General features: G+C 34.4%; 2 protein-coding genes across 2 annotated transcripts in view; one reads left to right on the top strand and one right to left on the bottom strand.

The window, feature by feature from the left end:
* The window catches only part of LOC123662253 (protein pellino), a 56,151-nt gene extending 50,974 nt beyond the window's left edge, over positions 1 to 5,177 (top strand). The window contains exons 6-10 of the mRNA XM_045597120.1: positions 67 to 174; positions 255 to 411; positions 757 to 937; positions 3,567 to 3,714; positions 4,668 to 5,177. Coding sequence (XP_045453076.1) covers positions 67 to 174; positions 255 to 411; positions 757 to 937; positions 3,567 to 3,693 — 573 coding nt within the window. The 3' untranslated portion in view covers positions 3,694 to 3,714; positions 4,668 to 5,177. The remainder of the gene's footprint in view (positions 1 to 66; positions 175 to 254; positions 412 to 756; positions 938 to 3,566; positions 3,715 to 4,667) is intronic.
* Positions 5,178 to 8,485: 3,308 nt separating this feature from the next.
* Positions 8,486 to 13,199, bottom strand: LOC123662004 (dynein axonemal assembly factor 10). Its single transcript, XM_045596903.1, has 6 exons — positions 12,803 to 13,199; positions 11,855 to 11,982; positions 10,832 to 11,049; positions 9,890 to 10,012; positions 9,217 to 9,329; positions 8,486 to 8,811 (listed from the first exon to the last, which is right to left on the bottom strand). The coding sequence occupies exons 1-6, from the start codon at positions 13,084 to 13,086 to the stop codon at positions 8,604 to 8,606; spliced, it is 1,074 nt and encodes a 357-aa protein (XP_045452859.1). The 5' UTR covers positions 13,087 to 13,199; the 3' UTR covers positions 8,486 to 8,603.
* Between the last annotated feature and the right edge of the window lie 822 nt (positions 13,200 to 14,021).

The raw sequence follows: 14,021 nt of genomic DNA on the forward strand, positions 1-14,021 counted from the left end.
ACAGACCTTCTGGAAAATTCTCTTTTGATTTCGAAAATATTTTTACTACTTCGCATTTTCCAATAGGGACTGCCATGTCAAGCGGAGACTAACGTGCTAAGTGATGGAACAATGATTGACTTATGCGGGGCGACACTCCTTTGGAGAAGCGCTGAAGGACTGAAGAATTCACCGGTACGATGGCCTCAACGAACTAAAATATTATATGCTATCGCCATTGAGGATCACTAACTAATCCAAAACTTTTTCCGTAGACGAAGCGTGACTTAGAAGCTTTAGTGGACGAATTAAATGCAGGACGGCCACAGTGTCCGGTAGGACTCAATACTCTCGTAATCCCACGGAAGCTGTCTTCCGCACATCAAGATCTAAACCAGCCCTACGTTTATCTTAACTGTGGTCACGTGCAAGGTGAGTTGTCAATCAGTTTTAAATTGCGCAGTAAGTTAATATATACATCATTAGCTAATTAAATATATATATTAATTGAATATGATTACATAAATATATTCATGATAAATACTTGAACAGAAAAAAAAACAAGTATTGTTAACATGACAATAACATTTCAAACTACTAGAAATTTCTTGTAAAAGTAATTAAAAAATTAGTTTGTAAACATACACATATGGTAGAATATATTTTTATTTATTTATAACGCCCTAATCTCGGGGCCAGCAACCGGGGGCACAGATAGATATTTATATGTATATTTAACTACAAAAAATATTAATGGGTAAATGATACGTTATCCAGGGGAGCACTCGTGGGGCGCGGAGGGTAGCGAGACGGGCGTCCGGCGCTGTCCCATGTGCCTGACGGCCGGCCCGGTGGTCCGCGTGTGCATGGGCATCGAACCCGCGTTCTACGTCGACTCCGGCCCGCCCACCTACGCGTTCAACCCGTGCGGACACATGGCTTCCGAACGCACTGTCAAGTTAGTACTACTGTGCCTTTTTCTTCTACTCTAGTATTACTTATAGATCTCTGTTCTATTTTTCCCCTTTTTAACCGACTTCAAAAAAGGAGGTGGTTACTCAATACGGCTAATATTATATATATATATATATATATATATATATATATATATATATATATATATATATATATATACGGACGCCGACGACAGCCGCCCCGCTGATGGCGCAACGGTTACAGCCATGGATTGTGCCTGTTGCGATGGCGGTTGTGGGTTCGATCCCCACACATGACAAACATTTGTATTGGCCATACAGGTGTTTGCCGTGGTCTGGGTGTTTGTGCAGTCCTTGTGGATCCGCACCGTGCCTCGGAGAGCACGTTAAGCCGTCGGTCCCGGTTGTTATCATGTACACCTGATAGCGATCGTTACTCATAGTAGCAAATATATCCGCCAACCGGCATTGGAGCAGCGTGGTGGATTAAGCTCTGATCCTTCTTCTACATGGGGAAAGAGGCCTATGCCCACTAGTGGGATATTACAGGCTGAAGCGTAATTTACAAAACATACGATCTTTATGTGTTTTAATCAGAAAAACGTTTTAAAGATTGAATATTTTGTTTCCTTTTTTTGGACTAATAACATTGGACCCAAAAATTGACAAGGCTATTTATTTTAAGTTATGTAAAAAATGCTAATGTTTCCTTAAACTACTTTCCTCTTTCTCCCGTGGTTTTAGATTTCCCCATACAGTACAGACTAAAAAAAACATGAATTTAAAAACGAGTTGATTGACTGATTCATCGCCGTAATGTCGGAACTGCTGATGCTCAACATATTTGTAGAATTGACTCTTTCAGTTACGTCGACACCTAAAGTATGGTCTTTATAAATTTGGCTCGTCATGGAGTGATCAGGATTTGGCGAAGTAATTAAAAAAAATTATCCAATTAAGTGCAAGTCGTTCAGAAGTTTAAGGTCTATGTCCAGCAGTGGACTGCAATAGGCTGAACTGAACTGAATAAATGAATTGTCAGAAGTTATGCTTGTACGCACATTTCGGTGATTTTTTAAAATATAGATTTATTATTATTATTCGCTTAAACCGAAAATAAAAATCATCATATCAAAAATTTCGCTCTAGCGGGTACATCGTTCCATAGCTTAATTGGCTAGAGCGTCGACACGGTCAGTCGGAGACGCGGGTTCGAATCCCGCTGGAGCGGTCAATTTTTGATATGATATTCAAAAATGTTTAGAATTCCTAATGTGTGGGTAACACAAAAATAAAATCGTACATATTATAGATTTATTATTTAACTGTTAAATTTATCACCAAGCGTGTAAAGTATGAGGACAAATTTTGTTTTTCATTAGCTAATTGCACTTGTGTGCAGACGGGGGTGTCGTTAGTTATTGTACAAGTATAATGGAGGATTATTCACGCAACGTAACTAAACAATTCTGTTGGTTTCACCAGCCTGCTTAGTTAATTTTTATACTAGTCTGATCATTTATTTGACATTTATTGCAACGATTCTACTACTGAGTTATAGCGCAACGCTTAAAGCAGTAAATTTTTCAGTAATAATTTGCAAGAACTATATAAAATGTGTCATTAGATTTTTTGTCTTTATTTGTGGAACAGACTTTGGTCGCTCGTTGACAGCCATCCCCATTGTATAACAAATCCATAACAAAATCGCTCTTTTCTTAATTTATTTAATTTTGTAACCATGTCATACATTTTAATCGCTTATTTAGATGTAGTATTAATTTTCAAATTTCAAAATCCCATGCATTAAAAAGTAACTCCAAATTTTTATTTTAATGCTTTGCTTTCAACTCTAACATTGTACTTAAACGCATTTAAGGCTTCATTCGAAGTCTCAAGTTAGTAACTGTTATTTGTCGATTATGAACTTATTGAAATCGGAGCAGCCGTTTAGGAGTAATACAGTAACAAACACACGTACAGAAATATTATATATATTAAGATTAATAATCTTAGCAGCCGATCCAGCAAACATTGTTCTGCCATTCGGATAGGTATAGTATTATCGCCTACAGCAGGGGTTCCCAAACTTGTTTTGCCTACTGCCCACTAAGAGAATAAATTATTTTATAGTGTCCCCTTTGAGCAATCTTTTAATGAATATTAGTTGATGTTCACAAGTTGTAGTCGAGAGTCCTTATATATTATATGTCAAATCGCCCCCCAAGCCTCTACACAACGCCACCATTTTTTTTCTAGGTCTCTTACCCCTTAGTAGTGCAGCGCCCACAAGGGGGCGTTATCGCCCACTTTGGGAAACACTGGCCTATGGGTATAAGAAATAGCCAAAACAAAAAAATCATAAAAATCCGGTCAAGATGTTCAAGGAGTTCGGTAACAAATACAATGACACGAGATTTATATATATAAGCAAAATAAACATGTCCTGTAGTTGAGACCGCGTCTTGGCAAACGCAGGGTGGGATGTCCTTCGGCCCGCCGGACCGACGATTAACGTAAGATTGCCGGTGTAGGCAGGATGAGGATTGCGGAAAACCGTGTAATATGACGCGAACTCGGGGAGGCCTATGTCCAGCGGTGGACTGCCATAGGCTTAACTATTAACTAATAAATACATGTACTACTCCACAGATACTGGGCGACGGTGGACATTCCGCACGGCACGAACGGCTTCCACGCCATCTGCCCGTTCTGCGCGGCGCCGCTGCAGGGCTCGCCCGGCTACGTGCGCCTCATATTCCAGGACAACCTCGACTGAATCCGTCGCGACCGCGCACTGGTGACTGCTTCATTTCTATACTGATGATGTCGTCCACACCGTATCCGGTGACGGCGACTCCTATAAATTACGCTGGTGGGCTCTAATATGGCTAGCGAAACCGAATTTAGATTTGAAGACTCGGTTGCAAGATGCACAGTATAGTTGGCCAGCCGAATCGTATGTGTAAATGTAGGAGGGTTTTGGCCTAGTCTTCCGTACTTGGCGTTTCGCATCAAGGTCTTCTAGACGCGCAGATTCAAAACGGTCGACACTTTTGTGAATGGTTCGACGCCATTCCGGTCTTTGACGTGCCAGACTCTCCCAACTCTCAGTTGGTATATGACAAGCCAACTTTCTATACTACAGAGGTGGTGAACGAGCGTACTGGCAGACTAACCTCAGATTAGACTTAGCCCTTTGGCGCAGTTTGTAGTGACCCTGCTTTCGGCTCCGATGGTTTTGGGTTCGATTCCCGCCCCGAGCCAGGGTGTGATATATCTATTTATATGTATGTTTATCAAAAAAAAAAGTAGCAATAACAGGTTTTAAAGGCGTACAAAATTGCTTCACGCTCGTACCCTCCAACCCTTCGAAATTGTCCAGCTACTGCGGAAATATTCTTAATAGCTACTCAAGTAACATATTGTATGAAACTTTTAACAAAATAAAAAAAAAATACGCTTTGAAAAATGACGGAAGTTAGTAGTCACTTTGTACACCTTTGCTACCTGGTATCTAGTGGTAGTGGGAATATAGTTACTAGGAGTCAAATTTTATATTTGGTCATTGCGTCTACCTGTGTTGAGAGCATGATCTGAGGAACGTTTTACTTTTATAAAATGGTGAAAGTCTGGCCCTCACGGACTCTTGAGCTATTAAAGCTTTGGGTTATCATATTAAAATATTAATGACTTAATTTTATTAACTCTTTCTGCATCGTCATAGTGGTAAATTTTTATTATATTTTTCAGGATCACAGATAAGCCGGAGCGTGGGGAAGCAGGAAACATCTACAACGTGATATAATTAACACATAACGTCGACACGTAGGCCTGTATAATGACATATTTTGTGTTAGTACGCTTTATTTAGCCTTCCTATAAAATTAATTCGATTTGAAAAATGCTCTTGCTTTGTTATAAAAACAAGCATAATGTGCCGTAAATATCAAATGAATAATTTATTTTTGCAGAAATACATAGCGTTGATTCAAAATGTTAAATAAGTTTTGATAAATGATTGCTAAGGGCGAGTTGCTTGTACACGTTACATTGTAAACCACGTTTATTTTAACATAAATTTAATCGTAACGAAAATTTTAAATAGAGGGTTTAATGCAATAGCTTTACACATAAGATATTTTATCGTTGAAATGGTTATAAATTAATGTCAGTTAATGGGAATGGTCCAAAAATTATTTTCTTCCTGGTCTTTCTAATTTTATCTGGGATTTTTTTTATTCATATTGCAGATTTTGTCAGTTTAAATTTAATTTATTTTAATTTTTTTTAAATTATTAAACTCGGAATAAAGTTAAACATAATAAATATAATATTAGAAATAAACGGTAAAATGTTACATATATAGCAAAGCATTCATTAGTCAATTTAAAAACTGGCTCTCGAGTATACATACACATTTATTATGTACTGTTTTCTACTTCTAACATTTATATTCATTTATTGACTCATAAAATAATTATAATATAAAAAATCACACATAGCTTAGTTAGCAACGCAATGAATAAAAATTGTTAGAAAATATGATTGAATTTTGTTACCTAATTGGCCTCATTTTATTTCTGTATTCTTCTCATTATTACAAAGTATCCAATCCCTGAGTTACGACGGCCATTACAAACATTTAAATCTTAGTAATATTGATAAAAATCATTTAGTAAATAGTATTTTTCATTGAGAAAAGTAACGTTAATGTGGCTGACCAACCTTTTCCATCGGTTACAATAATGGTTGTAGTTAAAAATTAACTAACAGTAACTTGAGTTAATTATGCTTGTATTTTCGGTTGAGTTTAACTAGAACCATTGTTTAACTATACTGTGTATCGAACAACTCGCCCGAAGTAAACAAAAAAAAAAAAAAATGTTGATTTCGAAGTCTTTTTTATTGTACGTTAAAATTGTGATTTATTATTAAGTACAGCACACGGTATGTTTCAATCATACATACATTTTGTATGTAAAAACATAGTCGTATTAATTTTTATAATGAAAGGCGTGTCTCCTATAGTAATTTAAGTCGAAATTGTATCAAATTTTAATAATTTCGGTCTACGAATAATATGTCTGATAAGTATTCAAATAGATTTGCTGTTTATGTTACTGAATATAAATACTTTTTAATAAAATAAGACAATGGATTGGCTATGTCTGCATATTTATTAAACGAATAAAGTGTTCGACTAATATTTGTTGGAGTCATGTAAAATAAATGAAAGGAATAAAATGACAAAAAAATATATTTACGCTTTGTAAATTGCTGCATTAATTTTATATTCGAATCGTTTCCATTAATGCTACCGATACTAAGTTTTATCGAATACAATGGATATATTTTCTATATCACAATTCATTTTCAAAGAAGATTTAATTGATTGTATAACATTTTGGGTCGATGTTACGAAGCAGCAATTTATATGTGTATAACATGATTTCGAATAAAATAATAATTGACTAAGGATAAATATAATGTGTAAATATTCGTCTGTTAATTAATTTATGTTGGGTTTTCGTAGCGTGTGGCTTCGTAGTTGTAAGCGAGCCTGTTAGTTGTAGCTGTTACGCCAGCTCGATTGTAATATGTTTCGATTTGTTGGCTTCATATCGATGTTACTGAGTACACGCGTATTATTAAGTTGTGTATCCACACTCATTTGCACTCATTACCTTATATGTGACGATAGTCAATGCGACTTTAACATTCAAATTTAGCAATTTAAATATATTATTTTTTCTCAACTGATACCTTTTTACCGTATAAAAGGAGTACTTAGTTGTTTCAAAACGATAAGTGATTTTAGCGAATTCCGTTCACTACGATCTCACAGTAGTTTCGACAGATAAGGTAAACTGTACGTTTGTTACTGTTCACGATCTATGCATCTATTCGCCTGTATCGGGAGAGTTGTAAAAATAATGTAAGTTTTATAGATGTAGTGAAATTAGCTTACGAAATTCGAGAAATTTAGTTTTTGTACAATTTGAATCCACTAGTTAGTGATTACACAACATGCCTTCGAGTCAAAGTAACGCAAGAAATGTATATGTCTGTTATAGTAAGAGTTCATATTATTAACTGTATGCAGAAATAAACGTAAACTTATTTAGAAGTAAAGAGTTTGAAATGAGATTTAATAACGTATTTGTAAAAAAATTGACCGACATACCTATTGATTTATTAGAGGGCTTTTAGAATTTATTGTAATATTTCTGCTTATGATTTTAGGAATACAAAAGTAATCTCTTTCTTTACTACAACATATATGAATATTTTTTTTCTCATTTGAGACAGTATAACCGTCAGACAAACGAAGGATTGTATGCTAAATTTCGAATACCCCGTAACTACAGATAATATATGCTTTGATATGTGTATTGTAAATTACGTTCCACTGCAGACGTGTTTCGGTATAATTAGCATTATTTTTTATTAGAATGACATGTTAAAGTATGCACTTCAAGATTGTAACACAAGTGTGTAATATGCCCATGCGGTGTATCGTTTCTTCAGAGCTATGTAAAGATACACTTTACGTTACAGTCTCGAGAGTCGTGCTAGAGTGTAGCGACGTTTGATCGATGATCTTGAGCAGTTTTAACTAATTTCGTCATAAAAGATTATACGAATCAAGTTAAGGAGCACGATGAATCAATTGTTCTAACGTTAGTCTAAATAAGAACTGAATGCTAGCCTTAATTTTATTTATAATAAGTGCTAGGTTAATAAAAACGCTCTTTTGAGTTAGAAAATTGACATGTTCTTTTATTTTTCAAATAAAAATATACACAAGACATTATCAGAAATTAAACCCTATTATCCTAATTTACTTTAAAATTTTCTTTTTCTCTTATTTCATATCTCAGGGAACATAAACCGATATAAATTAATCTAATTATTTTTTTTAAAGTTCATTTTAGTGTTTATTCTGTACAATCAACTTTAAAAATATCCTAAAGATGGCCTTAGCTCACATTTGTCTGTAGGACCGGTGACTAACAGATTTTTAACGAATCAATGCAAATACTCTGTAACTGACTTGGTGAAATTGCATTTTGGTTTATATTTAATTTGGTGTTTACAATCTTCACTTTTTTAATGACAGTTTGTATTTTTTTTTAACAACTTGTTGGTAACTCAACCCCACGGTCTTATATACAGGTAAGGAAGCTAAGCCCAATTTCAATGGTCAGAGATTAGTCACGATAATGTCATAACTTTTCGCTCGGGCCAAGACCGCTGTATGTCACTGCTATCGCTCAGTGGGGTCAACTGGTGGGGTGCGCACTGCTTACGCTGGTTGAGTGACGCTTCATTGTAATTGGTTATATTGAGTGACGTTTCATTATAATTGGTTATATTGAATGACGTTTCATTGTAATTGGTTATATTTTAAAACATAAATGCGTGACTTGTTGTAGAAAAAGAGACAGAATGCTATTTTGTCTTCGTTGCTCAGCACACCAAGCGATCGTCATGCCTCTGGAGGGCGTAAACCATTATGCCGACGTATCCCCACTGCTGTAGTTATACAACCTGTGTATAAGACCGTGCTCAATCCTCTATCTTTTTATATTGCTAATGACTACTTAAATTATGCATTGCTACAACGAAAAATAAATTCTTGCTTATTGACAGAACTTTGATTGCGTGTCTAAAAAATAAATAAATTCACTGTAAATTAAGTTTAGTTGTAACGAGGACCCTAACATATTGATCGTAGGCGGTGGCAATGGCAAGTCCCAGATGATCTCTGTTCCACTCTAGAGAGTTGATGGGTTGTGAACTAATCACCATACGTTGTAATCTCTTAAGCTTGCCGGGGACTCCTACTGCGACACCTTGGGAATCCACGTGACATCTCTGTTCTGGATATTCACTAAAATTTAAAATATGATTTAATATGTTTTGAGATAATTTGGGAATAGAAAAAACAATATATCTATCTAAGAAAAGTACATGGCAAGTTTAATTGCAATTAAATTTATAAATGTTTTTTTCCCTTATACCATACGACTAGGTCGGCAAAAAAGCTTCTACCATAGCTTAAAGATGCCTGCAACACTAGAAGCATCGCATCAGCCCGACTGGGGTAGACCTTACAGAAGATCACAGCTAAATAATACTGTTGTCAAGCATTGTTGTGTTCCTGTTGGTAACCAGAGCTCCTGGGCGGGATTGGCGATAGGGTCAGCAAGTGCCGCTACAAGGGCTCAACAAAGCATACCTTATAAAATATTCACATTTTTAATTTACACAATTGAATATTAATCTCATGACTTACTATTTCCATAATGAAACCTGTCCATTTCCTGCGCATGTTACAAATATATCACGATTTTGAGGAACATGGCGCGCAACCCAAATTGTACCACTTTTTGATGAATTCTCCAGCACCTGCGACGATGAAATAATTATAAATAAATAAATATGTTAAGAAAATATTTTTACCATACCTACAAACACAGTACCTAGATCTCGTCCTAAGGTATCTTATGGTTGTTTCAGGTAACAACCAACTGATAATATTTTTTTGTTATAAATAAGATATACAAATATGAATAAGTATATGTCAAACGCTCCATCACCCCCAGGTAGAGAGGATCACTGAGAACAGGCAACCTTTTGGCATTGTTTTGTATGTTTAATCCACTGGATCACTTTGTTTATATTAAATTAATTCATCAGTTCAGTCTAATACAGTCCACTGCTGGACATAGGCTTCCACAAGTTCGCACAAATGGAGCGAACTCATCTGTTTTGCCCATAGTCACCATGTTCGGCAGGCGGATTGGTGACCGCAGGGCTGGCTTTGTCGCACCAAAGACGCTGCTGCCCATCTTCAGGCTCAGTCGGTCTTTTTAGTTTCAAGGTGGTAGTGGAACTGTGTTATCCCTTAATGCCTTAACCACAAAGGATATAAATTTATTTAATAAAAGTAAAATATATTCTATTACCTGAGCAAATCCTTTTGAAGGATTTTGTGTTCTTAAATCAAAAACATGAAATTTGCCTTCTAATGTTGTTGCGACAAGTTTATTCATTGGTATATCCTTACGATCGAACTCGGTGGAACATACCTAGAACAACATATAATAAAAAATCAATTAGGAAGACATTTCGACACCTGATACGAAGAACATTGTATATTATTTTGTTAAGTTTTCAGGAGAGCGTATTACAATTTTATTACGTTAAAAATGTGGCCAGATGATGTATTATTTTCGTAACCTAAATTACGGTTTTTTTTAGCATAAATCTGAATTATCTTGAATTACAATGAAATTTTTTTCATATAAAAATTGTTCTAGTGGTTGAAAGTTTTTTTTTTATGTCACTAGGTCGGCAAACAAGCGTACGGCTTACCTGATGGTAAGCGATTACCGTAGCTTATAGACGCCTGCAACACCAGAAGCATCGCAAGCGCGTTGCCGACCCAATCCCCAATCCCCCCCAGGAGCTCTGGTCACCTTACTCACCAACAGGAACACAATACTGCTTGAAAACAGTATTATTTTGCTGTGATCTTACCTTACCTTTAGATACCTTTTTTCCCCTCAGTATTTTGATGGTATAATTAGAAAACATTGTTTCATTAGTTACAATGTTCTTCATTTCAGGTTTAACTTAATTTTAAAAATATATATGTAATCCTATCTTACAAAAATCTGCTATACGCTTTGGCGTAGCGGTTACAGCATTGGCTGTTCCGCTGACGGTCGCAAGTTCGATCCCTGGGTATTTGTGCTTGTATATTGTTTATTTCCAAACCACCAAAACACAACTAATTCTTACTGGGCACCGTTGAGTGTGAAACATCATAATTATTTACATGTAATCTTGAACAATGAATATTATATTTATTATTTAAAGGACATAAAGAAAAAATGTTTACGCACCCCATTTTTTAAATTACATTCCCATCTCAAAGACATAGTGCGTAGATCAAACATCTTCAGATCTCCATTATCATAGCCAGCCACTACTACTCTCTCGGCATCATTATAAGAGTTACCGAACGCTACAGACCAACAGTCACGTCTTGTTTCACCCTGGACTGGTTGCATATTAGCTACAGGTTTACCTTTCTGACGTGGATCCCATACTTTTACCGTACCTTTAACAAATTTTAAAATGTCTCAATAAATTTTAACAATAATATTTCTATTAACAATTGATAATATACATAACAAATGTTATTTACAGGATACTACATTTAAAGATATAATATATGTACAGAATAGTTATACACTAAAATACATATTTAAATTTTTTTAATATTATTGATAATATATAATTTATTTTATTGTATTAATTTAGCAATAATTGTCCTGTATAATTCAAGAAATAACAATTTTTTCTTTTAAATTCCATTTATTATCATTTCAATTTTGTTTAAATATTTTGTAATGTCCACTTTATAGCAAGTATTTCTTTTATATAATAAAGTAGCTCATTTTGTTATATTTTTCTACTACATATACTGCTTTATTTATTTTATGTTATGGTTGGTTGTTGTTTTAGTTACAATATTTTAGTATTATATGTACTATCGCATTAGGTAATAAGCCTGCAATATTTATGGAAATAAATAAATAAATACATGTATTCGAACTACAACATATATTTCAGACATTGGACAAAAAATAATCGAATATTCTACTAATATTAACTGAAGCTGTCACAGGATTGTTGATCTAAAGCAATTTGTTTAATTAATCTCCTTTAAGATAAGCATGATGCATGACTTTTAAACAAAAAGAATGGGTAATTTAGAGCCCATGGATGTTTTTTAATAACATTAGCACAACATGACTTTTAAGTCTAAATTATTTATTATTTATTTATCATTTAAAATATTTTAATATCATCACTAAAGAATATTAGTAATAAAAGCAAATGAAAATAGGCAAAGATTATACCATCTCTGCTTCCTGTGACTATTTCTGGTGCTCCACAGTTCAAGCTATTTCCCCCCATGCCATCAATGGAATTGATTATGTCTGTGTGTTCTTTTGTTATATAGACCTGGCAACTTTTTTCTAAATCCCTGAAAAGTTATATTATAATAAGGGTCGTTTATAAGCATATTTGAATAAGGATAAACATATAATTATGTCAATTTTCATGTAGATATAACTTGATTAAATGTTCGTTTACTGAGCATTATAAAGTATCGCGGAAAAGGACAGTATTCACCAGACATCAAGTAATATTCAGTGCAATGAAAATAAAACAGAATATGATAAGTCTACAGTTTAACGAAATAAATATAAGTTTAAATATACATTACTAGCTGTCCGGACAGACTTTGTTCTGTTAAAAGTTAATAGTAAAACATGTTTTTTTAATTTTTTTTTAGTATTAAAACCTTCCGTAGGCCGTGTGGAACATGCAAAAACATAAATTAGCCGAATTGATCAAGTCATTCTTGAGTTATGCGCTTAACAGCATTTATTTTTATTTATATAAGATTATAATAAACATCTTATAATATATGGACGTAAAAATATTTATGGATAAATTTTTTTATCTTATAATTTACACACACGGTCATCTGTTCCTATGTTAATCAACTTAATGCTTGTGTTACAGGTAACAGCCGACTATTATAGCTAAATATTTTTTTTTTTTATAAATATACATAGCACTAATACATATATAATTACACATATTACACCCAGACTCAGGCGGGAATCGAACCCACGACCCGTGGAACAGAAAGCACTACAACCTGCACCATCAGGCTAGTCACAAAGTGCGCCTCCGGGCTAGTCAATCAATACTAGAAGTAAAGTAAAATAGCTTGCAAGTTGTAATATGAAATATTAAATAAGTCATTATTTTAAAGAAGAGTTTAAAATACACACCATATTTCTAAAGTACCCTTAAAATCACCAGTAGAAAGCCTTCTCTCAATATCGCTACTGGCACCAAACGTACCACATTTAAATGAATTTGGTCTTTCAATATCCTTGACCTTATTCAGTTCTCCAGAGTTTATTTCGAAAATTTCTAACGTACCACTTCCTTTTGGCAGAGAGCCGATTACTACAAACTTAGCGGAACATGGAATCCATTTACAATCGAATAAGCAATGATTTATATTGTGTTCTATATGAGTTATAATTTGAGGAGTATCTTCACTATCCATCGTAGATATTGTAGTTTAGAAAATAGATACAATTGTATTTCTATTTCTAGCCTATAAGAACCTATAAGAAGTAAACAAGATTTGTTGTTATGGTAACAAGCAACTGTCAAGCAGACACTGCAGAGTATAATATATCCCACCAAAAACATTTTCATGTAAAATGTTGCCAAGACGAGATCATATGGCTCGCACTGTCAAAAAGTTATCAGATCTCATGTAGAGCCAAGCTTCTAACTCTACACGCCCTAACTCTACAAGCCCTAACTTCACAAACTCTACACCTTAGTCAAAATATGTGGCTTGGCCGTTTCGTTACTACCTGCTGCCGATGTTGTAGATGACGACTTTCCTGTCTCATTTATATAAATATATTTTCTCTTTTTATTTTTATTTGTATTATATGTATATCAATTATTCTTCTTCTTTTTATTTTTTCTTTAATAGAACTATTGTATGACAGAAAAGTAAAAAACAGTGAAAAAAATTTTCACCTTACGCCCACGTGACGGTAGCGAAACGGCCAAGCCACATATTTTGACTAAGGTGTAGAGTTTGTGAAGTTAGGGCTTGTAGAGTTAGGGCGTGTAGAGTTAGAAGCTTGGCTCTACATGAGATCTGATAACTTTTTGACAGTGCGAGCCATATGATCTCGTCTTGGCAACATTTTACATGAAAATGTTTTTGGTGGGATTTCACTTCTTTTTGTAAGTTGCTTATGACAATATTATAGCTGCATTTTACCTCCGACACATTTTATACCACAAATATCATCCAATCTACACCATATTCGGTTTAAGCACGCTGTTTTTGATTTTATGTTGAACTGATATGCAAACGGACCTCCGCCAAAACTTAAATACCAAAATTACACAATGTAAATTTTCGACCTAAACTAATAACCGATTTTTATTTTTTATGTATTTTATTATTATTAT

This window comes from Melitaea cinxia, chromosome 18 (assembly GCF_905220565.1).
Source record: "Melitaea cinxia chromosome 18, ilMelCinx1.1, whole genome shotgun sequence".
Lineage (NCBI taxonomy): Eukaryota > Metazoa > Arthropoda > Insecta > Lepidoptera > Nymphalidae > Melitaea > Melitaea cinxia.

Excerpts from the sequence above, each read along its gene's own strand:
- LOC123662004 (XM_045596903.1), bottom strand. The coding sequence starts at position 13,086 with ATGGATAGTGAAGATACTCCTCAAATTATAACTCATATAGAACACAAT. Across the intron at positions 11,983-12,802 it reads AAGGGTACTTTAGAAATATG|GGATTTAGAAAAAAGTTGCC; the intron begins GTGTGTATTTTA and ends ATAACTTTTCAG. Across the intron at positions 11,050-11,854 it reads AGTCACAGGAAGCAGAGATG|GTACGGTAAAAGTATGGGAT; the intron begins GTATAATCTTTG and ends AATTTGTTAAAG.